Genomic DNA, 15,981 nt, shown 5'->3' with positions numbered 1-15,981 from the left:
GGTTGTTTTAAAATTGAGATAAAGGGATGGAAAATATTGTTATCTCTTATATTTCTGCAAGTACTACAGCTTTTGAAGAATAGAAGGACGAGAAAAAAAATTTGAGAAGGAAACTCTGCCTCTAACAATGTCCCAAGTGTAAGATTTAAAACTAGCTATTAATATAACCAGTTCTTGATGGTGACAAGGTACCGTATTTTGACATTTTAAATCCCTGTGCAAAGAAATTGTGAAATGTGTGAAGCACCCATGTGTGTATGTGTAAAACAGTGTCACTGTAAACCCCTCCAGATGGTAGGAATACTTTTCCCTCTCTACACCTATCAGTGCCGAGGACAAAGAGGTGGAGCCTTTCTCATTCTTTACAGCAGAGAGCTGGCTGCTTTCTCTTTCCCTCCCCTCAGTGTGTGTGTCTGTGCATGTTTGTGTGTGCGCATGCCTTTCTCTGTTCCTCTGAGTAGAATGAACAGTTTGCCTTCAGAGTCGGGAGCAACATCCAGTTTACAGTTTGGGGTGGTGCATACTGAAAGGACGAGGAAGAAAACCAAACAGTAGATATCATGGGCCAGCTGTGCTGTTATCCTTTTGGGAGAGAGGAGAAAAAAATCAGTAAGTCTGATTGTTTTGTGCGGTGCCAGTACTGGGTGCAGCTATTTCAAAATGTAGTTTACTGCTAAGAAAAAAAAAATCCAGCTATATGCATCTGGAGTATGGGTCATTCTCACCTACACTTTAAATTATATATTATGGTTTAAAGGAATGCAGGTAAGTAGAAATTGAATGTGTATCTATATGTTTATATGCATACTGTATTAAATTTCTTAGGCTAGGAAACAAATTTTATGTCTGTAACTCTGAATTATGGATGGTTATTCTTTTAGTGCATATAATGAGATATGATTTAACATTGGGGTGTGTATTGATTTAACTTACCAGATGTACCCTATCTGATAGGGCAGTGTTGCCACTCTAAATCTAATTTCAATTGAAGGCAATGCTTACTAGCAAAACGTAAAGGACATGGAGATCAAAAAGACAGATGATTTGTTGCTGTTGTACTTAAAAATAGGGAAAGGATTCTCTAGTATTTTTATTGCAATGCATTGCACCCCTTCAAAGAGAGTCTTCTTTTCTGAACAGCTGCCAGGCATGTTTTTAGTTTTATTCAGATTACAGAAAAGACACTGCAATCGATAAATTTTAACTGATTTTACAATAATTATTTCAATGGAATGTTCATTTTTGTGTGTTTTAGAGTAGTTTGTATAGCGTTATTCAAACATTGTGTGATATCAGGCTTCTTATCAGAAAACTAATGAAGATAACCTGCCATATCCTAAATTTAATTTAATTTTAATAGGGAATATTTAGAGAAACTGTTTTTAATGTTGCATTTTTGTTTTATTTTACATTTCATTTCTGTTTTTGCTATAGTTAGCTTTAGTGATAAACTCTGCAGTTTTATGCACATACCCTTGTCCACTCAGTGGAATTTCCAAATAAACAGTTTTAAGAATACTATATTAGCTGACCAGCAATATTACCAAGGTACTTTGGAAGACCCATGATTTAGTCACTTTACTGCTTAATTCCTGATTCTAAGTAACCTTTAATTAATCCAACACCTCCTTCCAATTACTATAAATGAAGTAAAATACAATAGAGTACAAAAATAGATTCAAAGAATCTTGGATGGAGATCCAATGTAGTTCCGAGAAATTTAATGAGAAGTGCAGGATAAGAGCCAGGTTTAAAGTAAGAGGAAGTGAGCAGAAATGTTGCTGAAATAACTGACAGAATCTTGGAATCAAGTAAGAGAGGTAGGATGAAACAATGGGTCCCAAAGAAATATTGTTGTTATGGTATTTTGCTAGAAAGTCATGGAACAACTTAAATAAAAAGCTACTAAATCAGAATTCAGATTAAGTGAAGGCCAGAGAAAAATATATAGAAACATAGATAACTAGATAAATGCGGATATCTGATCCACGTTACTATGGTACATTTTCAAATATTAATCTTTTTTCTTTATTTTATGGAAATTGATCTTTTTTAAATCGATAATTATTGCCAAGCTTCAAAGTACCTGCACTTTGTTAATCCCTTTGACTGCAAAACTTTTTTTAGTATATTCTTTCTCCAAATATCTGAGGGTTTTTTTAAAGCCCACAAACATTTTAAGATAAACATTAGTGGTTTCCATGAATTCTGAGCTTAACTGAATTAGTATGAGTACAAGTTTGTGACATCATAATATAATATGGATGGAGTTTGTTATAAAGTTTGATCTTCCACATACAAAAGAGAAGCTATCATGTAGATTATATGACATGATTATAATACATTGATTCTTCAAAATATGCTTGCAGATCTGTTTCTAATATACATCATTTTTGAATTTTTACCTAATAGAGCAATGAGTTTTATATATATAACTCATGTATATATATGAGTATATATGTTATATATGTATAACTTATATCTATATATATCTCCCAACGTCTCTTTAACGTTCATTGCAATTAATAAAGCAATCAAGGGCATTGAGATCCTTTTCAAGCACTTCTTCCTTCTTCCTTCTTTTTTATGCAGAATAAACAATAATGAATATATTATTTAGAAAATTAAACTTCACATACTTAAACTTTTAATGTTAAATGTAATTAAACCAAGGACTGAAATGTTAGTAAGATTTTTCTTAATTGGGGCCATTAACTTTGTGCATGAAATGCGAAGTTGAATTATGACGTAAAAATGAGACAATAACTTTCATCCTCTATCTTTGGTCTGTATCTAAAACGCTTTGGTTAAGATTGCAGGTCAACATGGTTGCTCCCCCCTCTCTCCAAGCAAAAGAATAAATCTTACATATAAGAAAGCAATCAAAAAGTGCATAAATTTTAATCCAGAGCTTGAAATGACACATTCCAATAACATTGGTTTGTAGACTAGATCATACAGTATTGGGGCATCAGTGTGGACATATCTCAGTCAAAAACACAAGACTGAAAACTGCAATTGATAAGATGGACCTTTTGGAAGAGGTCTACAGAAGAAGCAAAATAAAGAGTGTGCAGGTGAAAGTATTGATAGCATAGATGAACTACTTAAGTCAAAATGTCAAATTGCTCCGGAAGCCAAGAGGTTAGTCAACCAAATATATTTCCATTGCGTTTAGTTTAAGATCACTTTGCAAGAACAAATATCCCCAGTGTTAACAGGCTAATAGGATGATGAAATATGAATAGAAATACAGTATAAAGAGGCAAAGGAATGCCTTTAGATCCATGGTCATCACATATAACCTGGATGATTAAACAGGACTGGCTCTGGCTTGTACTTGTTATGGGAATTGCAGGGCTGAAGGCTAGTTTGAGAAATTAAAGGACATCCTAGAAGAAAATAACAGTAAAGAACTTCTGTAATTTTGCCAAGAAAATTGAAGGATGCTATCAGCAGTTTGAATTTGACATGAGGCTATCTTTATATAGAATCGTCTTTTTACAAAAGCTGATTCTCCATCATGTTTATCTTCAATTCAGGCCTATCACCAGGCACATACATATGCATGTATATGAGAAGAGATGTGCGTGAAAGAAGAGTTCTGCATGTTTACAATCCTGGCTGATTTGAACATGAACTTTGTAATTATAGCAACTTTGCAATTTGTCACTTCTGATGGAAGTTGTTTTTTAGGGGCAGATACAGCAAAGCACAATTTGGAATTGGGTGATCCTGTCCTCTTTAAATCAGCTGGTATCCTGGTGGGAGGGAGGAACTGAATGAGCTTATTATGAATCTAGAATGCTTATGTCACAAAAAAAAAATTAGTATTCTAACCTTGTTACACGTGCTTTAAAAAAAAAGCCTAGAATTTATATAACACAGGTTAAAGGAGGATGAGGGGAAAATAACAACAGAACCATATAATGTTATATGTTACTTAAATATAAAGTACAGTAGCATGAAAAATACATTTATAGCTATTGATAGGCCTTCAGGTGTGAAGAAGACATACTGCTGTACATTTCATTTGTGAACACAGAGGTGGTTTTACAATCCCAATCTGGAAGCACAGAGTAGCACAATGGGAGCACTACAATGCCATTGTTGTTATAATTGTGGGTATTATTTTGTGATGCTGCTCATGGTTCTCTGTCAGTTTTTGGTAATGGCTGTCTTGAAAGATGGCCAACAGGTTCCATCAGCATTTGTAGCTTCTAGTTCCCTTGGTTGGATATCACAATGATGTAAGGGTTTCTTTCACAACATCTTTGTAGCAGTTGCATGGTCAACCTTGAGGTCTCTTCCCAGACTCCAGTTCACCATAGAGCAACTGACAAAGCATACATTGGTCATCCATTTTGATGACATGTCCCACCCGTGTCATCTGTGTTCTGATAATCAGGGACCCAATGCTCATGGACTCCACATGCCACTTAAGGTGTTCGTAGCATGAAAAATACATGCTATTTAAATTAAATACTCAACCACTGTGTAGCATTTGCGCAACACATTTTTATCTTGATTCCTCTTTTAAATGGGATATTTGGGAAGTTATTCTACTTGTTCTTAGTCTTGCACAGGAACAGGAACACTTATAGCCTGTCTAGAATGGGGTATTAATTTTTAAACACAGTATTTGATAGTCTTGCCTTTATGCCAAATGTTAGAAATGAGGAAGGTTTTACAATAACTTTATTAAGTACGTACAACAAGATGCACCACGGAAGAATCACTCTGCAGTACACAAAAGTGATACACATCCTGTCCTTCCCATCTTTCCTGCAGACTGTTTAGCTTTCTTCACTGTGTGCTACAGAATACAGAATTCATATTAGCAAGCACATGCAAACAGTATAAAAATCCTCTCAAAACACTTCTTTTTTTATAATCAAACCAAATGATAATATAATAGGGTCACTTGTTTAACCCAAACACTAACTCTTATAATTTCAAACTCAATGTTGTTTTCTAGTTCAGCTTCCAATATGGGCAATACTGTTGCTTGTGAACGTTTTTTAATGATGCTTCAATTTCGTTCTAGTCTGGGAAAATAGATCACGGTTCAGGCCACATTTTGGTTAGATTTTTGAGTTATCAACCTGGTGCTATGGAATCTGCTAGTTTCTCTTTCTTGTTTCTTGACTTTAATCAAGAGAAGAGCAGGTAAAATAATAAAGTTTACTGCCTTTGCAAGGACATCTACCTTCTTTCCGACAGTTAGAACAGTTAATCAGTGGAACAACTTGCTTCCAGCAGTTGTAAATGCTCCAACACTGGAAGTTTTTAAGAAGAGATTGGATATTCATTTGTCTGAAATGGTGTAAGGCTGTGATGGCGAACCTATGGCATGCGTGCCAGAGGTGGCATGCAGAGCTCTCTCTGCTGGCATGTGCACTGTCGCCCCAGGTCAGACCTCTGTGGCCTTTCTTTCATGAGCTTCTGTTTCCCTGCGAACGACGAAACAGAAGCTCACAAAGGAAAAGGATCTTACCTCTTCCTGCGCTGCTGTTGTTGCCGGCCAGCTGGTCTTCGGGTCTCTACTGCACATGTGTGTGCGTGCCTGTGCATGTGCGCACACATGTCCATGCATGCTTGCATTCTCACACATTTGTGAATGTCTGTGCATGGACGAACATGTGTGCATGTTCGTGCATGCACGCGTGTGTGCGTGCACACGCCTTTCAGTTTGGGCATGCGCGCGCACACAGTTTGGGCACTCGGTGTCTAAAAGGTTAGCCATCACTGGTATACGGTTTCCTATCTAAGCAGGGGGTTGGACTAGAAGACCTCCACGGTCCCTTCCAACTCATTCTGTTCTGTTCTGTTCTATTCTGTTCTATTCTTTTTCAAGTTGCAAAATGAAGTGTTATCATATGGAAGTTACTTTAATGTTCTGCTTATATTGGAAAATAGAGAAGAAAGGCTAGAAGTTCCATAACCTAAGTCAGACCAACAGACTTTGAGAAGATTAGACATATTGGTATAGATTCAGAAAAGAACAGTTAGGATCTAAATCCTATGACAGACTAAAAAAAACCTTAACAATGTTTAGGGGAATGTTAATACATTCTATATATCTGAATGGATGCCTCATAAAGGATCATGATTTTTAGAATAGAATAGAATAGAATTTTTATTGGCCAAGTGTGATTGGACACACAAGGAATTTGTCTTGGTGCATATGCTCTCAGTGTACATAAAAGAAAAGATGCCTTCATTGTGGCGATTCGGACGGGGCGTCTGAGGGCGGTCTTGGTGATATTGTTTGGGATGAGTTTGACCCTGTGGCTCCCGAGGACATGGACAGGTTGCTGGGTAGATTGAATGCCACCACGTGTTTACTGGACCCGTGCCCCTCCTGGCTGGTGCTGGCCACTCAGGAGGTGACACGAGGCTGGCTCCAGGGGATTACGAGCGCTTCTTTGGTGGAGGGAGTCTTTCCGGCCGCCTTGAAAGAGGCGGTGGTGAGGCCCCTCCTCAAGAAGCCTTCCCTGGACCCGGCTGTTTTAGGTAATTATCGTCCGGTCTCCAACCTTCGCTTCGCGGCGAAGGTTGTAGAGAGTATGGTGGCATATCAGTTTCCCCTGCACCTGGAGGAAACTGTCTATCTAGACCCGTTCCAGTCCGGCTTCCGGCCCGGTTACAGCACTGAGACGGCTTTGGTCGCGTTGGTGGATGATCTCTGGAGGGCCAGGGATAGGGGTTGTTCCTCTGCCCTGGTCCTATTAGACCTCTCAGCGGCTTTCGATACCATCGACCATGGTATCCTGCTGCGCCGGCTGGAGGGATTGGGAGTGAGAGGCACCGTTTATCGGTGGTTCTCCTCCTATCTCTCCGACCGGACGCAGACGGTGTTGGCGGGGGGGCAGAGGTCGGCTCGCGGCGCCTCACTTGTGGGTGCCGCAGGGTCGATTCTCTCGCCTTCTGTTCAACATCTACATGAAGCCGCTGGGTGAGATCATCAGTGGCTTCGTGTGAGGTACCAGCTGTCGCTGATGACACCCAGCTGTACTTTTCACACGGGCCACCCCAATGAAGCTATCGAGGTGCTGCCCCGGTGTCTGGAAGCCGTACGGGTCTGGATGGGGAGAAACAGGCCCAAGCTCAATCCCTCCAAGACGGAGTGGTTGTGGATGCCGGCATCCCGGTACAGTCAGCTGAGTCCACGGCTGACTGTTGGGAGCGAGTCATTGGCCCCGATGGAGAGGGTGCGCAACTTGGGCGTTCTCCTGGATGAACGGCTGTCTTTGAAGACCACCTGACGGCCGTCTCCAGGAGAGCTTTCCACCAGGTTCGCCTGGTGCGCCAGCTGCGCCTTTCTAGACCGGGATGCCTTATGCACAGTCACTCACGCCCTTGTGACGTCTCGTCTGGATTACTGCAATGCTCTACATGGGGCTCCCTTGAGGGGCATCCGGAGGCTTCAGTTAGTCAGAATGCAGCTGCGCGGGTGATAGAGGAGCCCTCGTGGCTCCCACGTGACACCTATCCTGCGCAGGCTGCACTGGCTACCTGTGGCCTTCCGGGTGCGCTTCAAGGTGTTGGTGAACGTCTTCAAAGCGCTCCATGGCATAGGGCCGGGCTATCTACGGGACCGCCTGCTGCTACCGAATACCTCTCACCGACCCGTGCGCTCTCACAGAGAGGGACTCCTCAGGGTGCCGTCGGCGCGACAGTGTCGTCTGGCGGCGCCCAGGGGAAGGGCCTTCTCTGTGGGGGCTCCCGCCCTCTGGAACGAACTCCCCCCAGGACTCCGTCAACTTCCGGACCTCCGAACCTTTCGTCGCGAGCTTAAAACTCACCTATTCATTTGCGCTGGACTGGGTTAGTTTTTAAACTTATGGGTTTTTAATGGGTTTTATTCTAAATTTTAATTATGGCCAATTTAATAAGTTTTTTAATTATATTTTAATCGTATTTATATTGTATTATTTTGTATTTTTTATCAGGCTGTGAACCGCCCTGAGTCCTTCGGGAGAAGGGCGGTATAAAAATTTAAATAAATAAATAAATAAAATCATGGTACAATATTTACAACACAATTGATGGTCAATATATCAATATAAATCATAAGGATTGCCAGCAACAAGTTATAGTCATACAGTCATAAGTGGAAAGAGATTGGTGATGGGAACGATGAGATTAATAGTAGTGCAGTTTCAGTAAATAGTTTGACAGTGTTGATGGAATTATTTGTTTAGCAGAGTGATGGCCTTCGGGAAAAAACTGTTCTTGTGTCTAGTTGTTCTGGTGTGCAGTGCTCTATAGCGTCGTTTTGAGGGTAGGAGTTGAAACAGTTTATGTCCAGGATGCGAGAGGTCTGTAAATATTTTCACGTCCCTCTTCTTGATTCGTGCAGTATACAGGTCCTCAATGGAAGGCAGGTTGGTAGAAATTATTTTTTCTGCAGTTCTAATTATCCTCTGAAGTCTGTTTTTTTCTTGTTGGGTTGCAGAACCGAACCAGACAGTTATAGAGGTGCAAATGACAGACTCAGTAATTCCTCTGTAGAACTGAATCAGCAGCTCCTTGGGCAGTTTGAGCTTACTGAGTTGGCGCAGAAAGAACATTCTTTGTTGTCCTTTTTTAATGATGTTTTTGATGTTAGCTGTCCATTTTAGATCTTGCGATATGATAGAACCTAGAAATTTGAAGGTTTCTACTGTTGATACTGTGTTGTCAAGTATTGTGAGAGGTGGAAGTATGGAAGGGTTTCTCCCAAAGGACAAGCGGCAGAACAATAAACAATTATCAAAACTTAATCAGAGTAGAACCATTGACGTTAGAACAATTTAAGTTACCATGAATAATTTAAATCCCACTGGGTTGAAGGAGTGTGGAAATAAAATATATTGTGCGATTATATACGGAATGCAACAGTGGTGAATATACTGTTATGTTTTGACAAAATATGTTGTAATAGTTCCTGATTGCTTTACAGAAAGGATCAAACAAATCACGGATAATATATCTTTAATATATGTAAGAGCTGGCAGAATAACAATAACTTAGGTTTAATTTCAGAATCTAGGGAAAGGAAAAGAAAAATGTGATGTAGCTTTCTTTATTAGGCCGTGATTATGGGATCCCCATAGGCATCTGTTTGGTCACCTTAGAAAACAAACTGTCCAATTAGATGGAACATTTGTTACAGAGGCTCCAGGAGGGGAAGAAATCATTTGGTATGTGTTTTGCACAAGAGTGTCCATTAATGCTGGAAAAGATTTTTTTTTTTACAGTTAAAGGTGACATAGTATCCCAGAGGATGACAATAGATAAAAGATTGTAGCTTCATTGGAAGTGCTAAATAGGACTGGATAAAACAGAAAAGAACACAGTTCCTTCAAAGTGAAAAATAACTTGTTTCAAGTGAAGTCTGAATTATTTGGTCTGTTTATGATTTATACAGCATTCAAGGACATGCATAAAAGCAATGCCATAAAAAGTACTCAGTGAAAGTTTCCTAGCTATTATTACAAGTCCCAAAGCTTTCCACTATTTCTCATCTCATTAGATTAAAAGGTCTTTCTAATGCAGTGCAAGAAGAATAGAATGTGCCCTGTTACTCTATTTTTAAACAATTGAAAGCAGGTGAGTATTTCAGAGTTTACTCATTTTCATGAAGGATTTAAAAGATTCTAAATTTGAATAACCTAAAGTTCGGATATGAAAACTATGGCTCAAGCCAAAAACAATAGCTAAAGTAGGGATATGAAAACCATGTCTCACTGTGCTTGGCCTGCCAGTATTCTTTAGTTATCCCTAAAGTTTGCCATAATAATGCAGCATAACTATGGAGCCTTATTTTCCTCCTTGAATGTGCATATGGGTTTTTAAGGGGGCACAGTGGTTTAAGACATCCATTCACTTCTTAAAATTCCTGAACTAAATTAATGCTAGGTGAGCAGAGAAGAGGGGCATAGTTACACCGTCCAGAGACATTATTGAGATGGGCAACTATAGAAATCAAACAAGTAAAATAAAAGAAGAACCAGTGTTCCTGTCCTTGCTCATTATTTTTCAGAGTTGGTTTTAGATGCAAGTGACATTTTCAGTCTATTACTGATGAGTTGCTTAGGAGCAAAAAAGCAGTTTTACTTTAAAAATGAAAGCTTAACAATAGTGCTAGTTTCATAGCAAAATACAAATTGACTGCATTCAATAGAGCTGTATATTTATAAATTGCACTTTGTTAGGAAAATGTATGATTAAGCAGCTAGGTCATATTATATTTTCATTAAAAAAGAAAGCACTTCCACACTGGCAGCATTTCCATTTCCCAGTTTCAATCTGAAAGCAGTTTCAGATTGACCTATTATATATTTGTACTAACCTTGAAAAACCAAGAATGCTATGAGTTCATCAGGATTTAGCACTTCTGTTTCAGCTAACCAACACGAATATGTCACCCAGTCCATATTCTGCCCTGAGATCTATCACCATTTAACAAATATCCCTCACCTCTACTCCACAAAATAAATTGCCAGCACCAGTTTTTCATACATCCCTTTAAATAGATTCATTTACACTTTGCAAAAAAAATTGAGTGATAGCAGTAATGGGAAGCTATATTCAAACAAGGCACGGCAATCTTTCAGTGGCTTTCTAGCATGTTGTTGATGATATCTAGCATGTTATTTGCATTTAAAAGCTCTCTGTGTTATGAAAGTGACAGAATAGCAAGTCATTACTTTTTCAGATGTTATTCCCAATACTAAGACCATGATTGCATGTTGGCTGGACAAAGGGAGAAAAAGAGGAGTTTGGCCTCAGGATCTTATGAGTAGAGAGTAATGGGTAGCTTGAACCCAAGAGCAGTAGATGGTGAAGCAAGATTTCTCACTGCTAGGAAAACCCAACATCTTATAATATTTGCAGAATTGCAAAGATTCCAAGGAAAATATTTGCCTTGCTCCAATTTCTGCCTTACATGATCAGTGAGGTATGGAACTAGTCCAAGAGTGTTGCAAGTATGACTTATGAAGTATATTGGACGTAAATATGAAATAAAAAGGATTTCAACTAGGAATCTTTGGATAACAGTGGCTTGCCATTTCAATAGTGTATCAATTTGGAAAAACATTTCATAACAAGAAAATAAGTGATTCTTCTGGAGGATAAGCTCTGCTTTATGTGACTTGTGTTTCTATTTAAAGAGATTTATTATATGTTTTGTTATTATTCTTAATTAGTCTTCCAATAGTCCCTTGTCAGGCTTTCTCATCTCAGCCACAATTTCATAACTTCAACAGGACTATAACACAAATTAGTTCCAAATTGCAAATTACTATAAGAAGATGATTTTCAAAGTATAAATTGAGACTTTGGGTAATTGTTGGATTAGGAATTTTCTTAAAGAGGTAAATGGAACAGCCATAATCCATGGAAAGAGACAGGGAAATAAGGCAGTCTCCTTTAAGATTCAGACAAAGAACAGAGAAAGATTTAAGTTCAGCCTCACTATGTAGACCAAACCAAAAAATCAACTCTACAAGGAGGCTCAAACTACAACATTTTTTATTATTGGCTATAGTAGGAGAATCTTGCCAATCTGTCTGTTCTTTATTCCTGCCATATTCATGTAAATTAGGCAGGCAACCTTCTTGTTTTAGGCTTAAGCTGTGTTTTTGCCCTCATTGCTGTAGGAACAGATCTGGCCTACAGTATCTCTGGCAAGGTCGTCTTTCTTACTGCCCATACTACATGTTCTTTTTTTTTTTTTGCCATAAAGGAGAATATTTGTACTTAGGGTTGAATATAAACTGAGAGCAAACCCCACTCCTGACTAGCACTGATGATGTTACCAGTTTGGGTAATGAAATGTCTGCAACAAAACAACCAGGCTCAGGGAGCACCAGGTTTTTCAAGGGTTTTGGAACCAACGAAAGCAAGAACACTCTGATGAATGTGTATTCCGTGTGCTGAGGAGCTTTTCCCCAGAAGTGTGTATTTGCATGCAGTTTTCCCTGCTTAGTTTTACTGATTTTTGTCTGTTGTGATGTACAGGTGACAAAAAGGGGGCAGAGCCAGATGATGCAGAATTGCTGAGCCTCAGCAAAAAACTGGTGGAGACTGCGGTCCTCAAGGCGGTACAGCAGTATCTAGAAGAAACTCAAAACAAAAACATTCAAAATGATTGTGGGACCCCAGTGAAAACTGAGGAGGTGGCCATTGGAAATAGCAAAGAAAGCGAGAATGACATTGGTAGAAAATGACTATTTTGGAGGCCAAAAAGGAAGGGCTATAGCACCAACATCCATGTCTCTGCTCCCTACTCTTCAGAGTTGTCCTCTCTGGCATGATGATTATGGTTTGCTATCAGGTATCCTTTCTGAACTGAGAACACGGAGCTTTACAAGAGACAGATGCCAATGCTACTGAAAATGATTATTTTAAAAAAACAAAAACTACTGAACTCTGGGAAAGAAGATAAGACTGAGAGAGGAAAGGACAAGAAGGACAGAGGGATGTGACCCCCCCCCCAAAGTGCCATCTTTCTTGTGTTCTTGACTACAGAGTTATTTCTCCATTGCTTTCTGACTGTGCCGCCTGGAAGCAAAATGGATGGCCAAAGAAACAGTACCTTGAATTTTGTTCAGGAGAACTAAATAAAGTGTTTTGTTGGAGAAGAAGGCAATCTGTTGTATCGAAGAGCATTCAGTACTGAAATCTTAATGTGAACCACAATTACTGTTACCCAACAGAATGTAACTGGATATTGAATCTCATATCATGCTTCATTTTTAAGTACAATTTTCACACATAAATTGTATTTGTCTCTGATTACCCTTCACAGTAAAAAGAAAATTGCATTCAAGCAAAATTATGTACTTTCCGTACAATGGTGTATTTTTTGGCAATTTGTTCCATCACATTTTAATCACTATTAATTGTATACAAACATGTGTTGTTATTCTTTTTTCTTTAGGGAAGAGCCCTGAAACAGCTCTAGTAAAGGAAGCTTTGCATAGAGAATTGTTGCCCCTGTTGGCCAAAGTGAATCAGATAAGAGAACTCTTATCCAGACCATCAATTCGGATGAAAATATACAAGGAACTGCTTGAACAAGGACAGCTTAGTTGACAGCATCTCGGAAAATGTCACTGATCCAACTTTTTTAGTGTCTTAATTTTTAACTGCAAATTATATGGATTAATTTTTTACAAAGATTACTTACATACCTGGTTTGTATTGCTTCTTTTTTAGAGGAAGATACGTACCTGTATAGTTGAAAGTAATAGGGAAAAATACCGTATTTCCCTGAAAATAAGGCCCAACCATAAAATAAGCCCTAGTATGATTTTGCAGGATGCTCATAATATAAGCCTTACCCCCAAAATAAGCCCCAGTTAAGTTCATCAGGATGCTTTTAATACCGTATTTTCGCCAAAAAAACAAGCCCTAATAGGGCTTTTGAAGCAAAAATTAATATAAGACCAGGTCTTATTTTTGGAGAAACACTGGTAGGTTATATAATTAATAAGGATTATTTTCTAAGATCTATTTGGTGAAGAGTGAGGAAATCTGACTGAGTCAGAAGAAGCCAAGTCTATTGTACTGTAAGAAGGTACATAAAGGACTCTAATGCTACCAATAATTATCAGTACATGGAAATACAGTAAAATGCTGTAGTACTGATTGAGAGACGTCATGATTTGTGATATGACTAATTTCATCCTATGCATTTTATTACTGGCATGGGGAAAGTCGGTGTATAAAACTTAGATGCAGACTTTCATTGCTTAGAGTGTATCATTTAGTACAAACCAAAAACTGAGTTAAGGACAGGTACCGTTGTAGTGGACTTGCATGCACTGTCTCACATATGAATTATATCATCTCATTACCTTTTTTTCCTCTTACTCACCATTTACCATATTGACCAGACCATGTCCTCTCTTAGCCCATGTTTATTCTGTAATAGATAATACAGTGGATTATTTCTATGACTGTAAACTTTATAACAAGGTTCTGTTAGGTGGCTTTAAACTGTACCACTTAAGAGAACATTTTGTATTATCCTCCTGTCTTTTATCTATTTATGGTGATAACTTTGGTTTTGAATTGCTTACTTTTTTAACACACCAGAATTTTAAATCTTATGTACAGATTCTGACATACAATTTTTGCTATTGTTTACATGCAAAACAAGACGGTTTAAAATGTTTTAATATTAATTGTAAAATTGCAGCAGGTCATTTATTTCATCACTTGTTACGAGTATATTAATTTTAAAAACGGGGAAAAAATTCAATAGCTTTTGTGAATATAATTTCTGGAATTTGAAAAGGGCTAAAAGTGTGGGTGGATGGAACGGTAAGACACATCACATTAATGTTTATACAAAGTGTGTTTTCTGAATGCAGGCTTGTATTTCCAGTAGATACATAAACATGTGGTATGTGAGTCTCTGTCTTCTACCTCTGCCGGCAAATGATGAAAGAAGGAAGTGGATCTCTTCAAATGCCTTAATGGTTCTTTTAATCCTCTTGCTGTTATTCTATCTTTAAATTCAGTTTGCTGGATACTCATTGTTGCTTCTTCCAAGTCCATTCAGAGAGGAAGATTTCATACTTAAACTAATTGAACTTAGGGCTGCTGCTGCTGACATTTCTATGGAATCTGTCTTTGCAGTAGTAGATGTGGGGTTCGGTGCCAACATTTACATCTCCAGGATCAGAGTGTCAAGGTTCCAGAAATACCTCTTCTGCGTAAAAGAGACTCAGAGGCATTTTTTCTTTTTCTCAGAGTCCTTTACTAGCATGAGGAGACTGGCACACGATGAGTGCAATTCCCAAAACTGAAGTTCCGGATTCGTTTCCCCAGTTATCCAAACCCCAATAGTCCCACCCCCCTGACCCCTCTGATGATCACACGGTCCCACGTTCGTCCAGTTCATTCGAGTAACTTCTTGCCACTCTTCCTGCAGACGTGAACGCCATCCGACCTTGACCGCTTGAAGAATGTTACCATACCCCTCAACCCCCCCTCCTCCCCTCAAGATAAAAATGTGGCAGCGTCTGGAAACCTAAAGTTTAATATGGTTTCCAGGCCTGACACAGAGGTGGTATTCAGCAGGTTCTGACCAGTTCTGGAGAACCGGTAGCGGAAATTTTGAGTAGTTCGGAGAACCGGTAACTACCACCTCTGACTGGCCCTGCCCCCATCTATTCTCTGCCTCCCGAGTCCCAACTGATTGGGACGAAATGGGGATTTTGCAGTAACCTTCCCCTGCCATGTCCACCAAGCCACGCCCACCAAGCCATGCCATGTCCACCAAGCCACGCCCACAGAACTGGTAGTAAAAAAAATTGAATCCCACCACTGTCCAGGATATCAGTAATCCAGAAACTGAATACCGATATACCATGGCCTGAATATTCTGAAGAGAATGCTACCTTTATGGCTTGACATAAACCTGGGAGAGTAAGACCAGAGAGAGAGATCTAATCCGTCATGCAGATTGACCACAGAAAGAGAAAAAGGAAAAATCAGTGCTGTGCGTACACGTCCTGATGCAGGTAGGATTTCAGCATTACAGGTAGTCCTTGACTTAACAATAGAGCCCGAAATTTCGGTTGCTAAGGGAAACATTTGTGAAGTGAGTTTTGCTCCATTTGACGACCTGCCTTGCCACAATTGTTAAGTGAATCACTGCAGTTGTTAATTTAGTAACACAGTTGTTAAGTGAATCTGGTTTCCCCATCGACTTTCCTTGACAGAACGTTGCAAAAGGTGGTCACATGACCCCAGGAAACGACAACCGTCATAAATAAGAACCGGTTGCCAAGCATCTGAATTTTGATCGCGTGACTGAAGAGATGCTGCAGTGTTGTCAAGGTGAAAAATGGCCACAAGTCCCTTTTTTCAGCCCCGTTGTAACTTTGAACGATCACTAAATGAACTGTTGTAAACCGAGGACTACCTGTATCAGGGAAGTTTAGGAAGGTAAGCTTCAACTGGGTACATAGTTAA

General features: G+C 39.2%; 1 protein-coding gene across 4 annotated transcripts in view; it reads left to right on the top strand.

Annotated features, from left to right (window-relative positions):
* AKAP7 (A-kinase anchoring protein 7) overlaps positions 1 to 14,412 on the top strand; it is a 71,172-nt gene extending 56,760 nt beyond the window's left edge. For 3 of the 4 annotated variants that reach the window (XM_058171800.1, XM_058171782.1, XM_058171810.1), the window contains one exon: positions 12,013 to 12,819. In XM_058171800.1, the coding sequence (XP_058027783.1) occupies positions 12,013 to 12,221 (209 nt within the window). In that variant the 3' untranslated portion in view covers positions 12,222 to 12,819. Of the gene's footprint in view, positions 1 to 12,012; positions 12,820 to 12,934 lie in introns of those variants that run through there. The other variant, XM_058171790.1, reaches the window with a different exon arrangement.
* The last annotated feature ends 1,569 nt before the right edge of the window (positions 14,413 to 15,981 follow it).

This window comes from Ahaetulla prasina, chromosome 1, assembly GCF_028640845.1.
Source record: "Ahaetulla prasina isolate Xishuangbanna chromosome 1, ASM2864084v1, whole genome shotgun sequence".
Lineage (NCBI taxonomy): Eukaryota > Metazoa > Chordata > Lepidosauria > Squamata > Colubridae > Ahaetulla > Ahaetulla prasina.
Note: the sequence above shows the minus strand (reverse complement) of the source record. Positions and strands in the feature narration are given on the sequence as shown.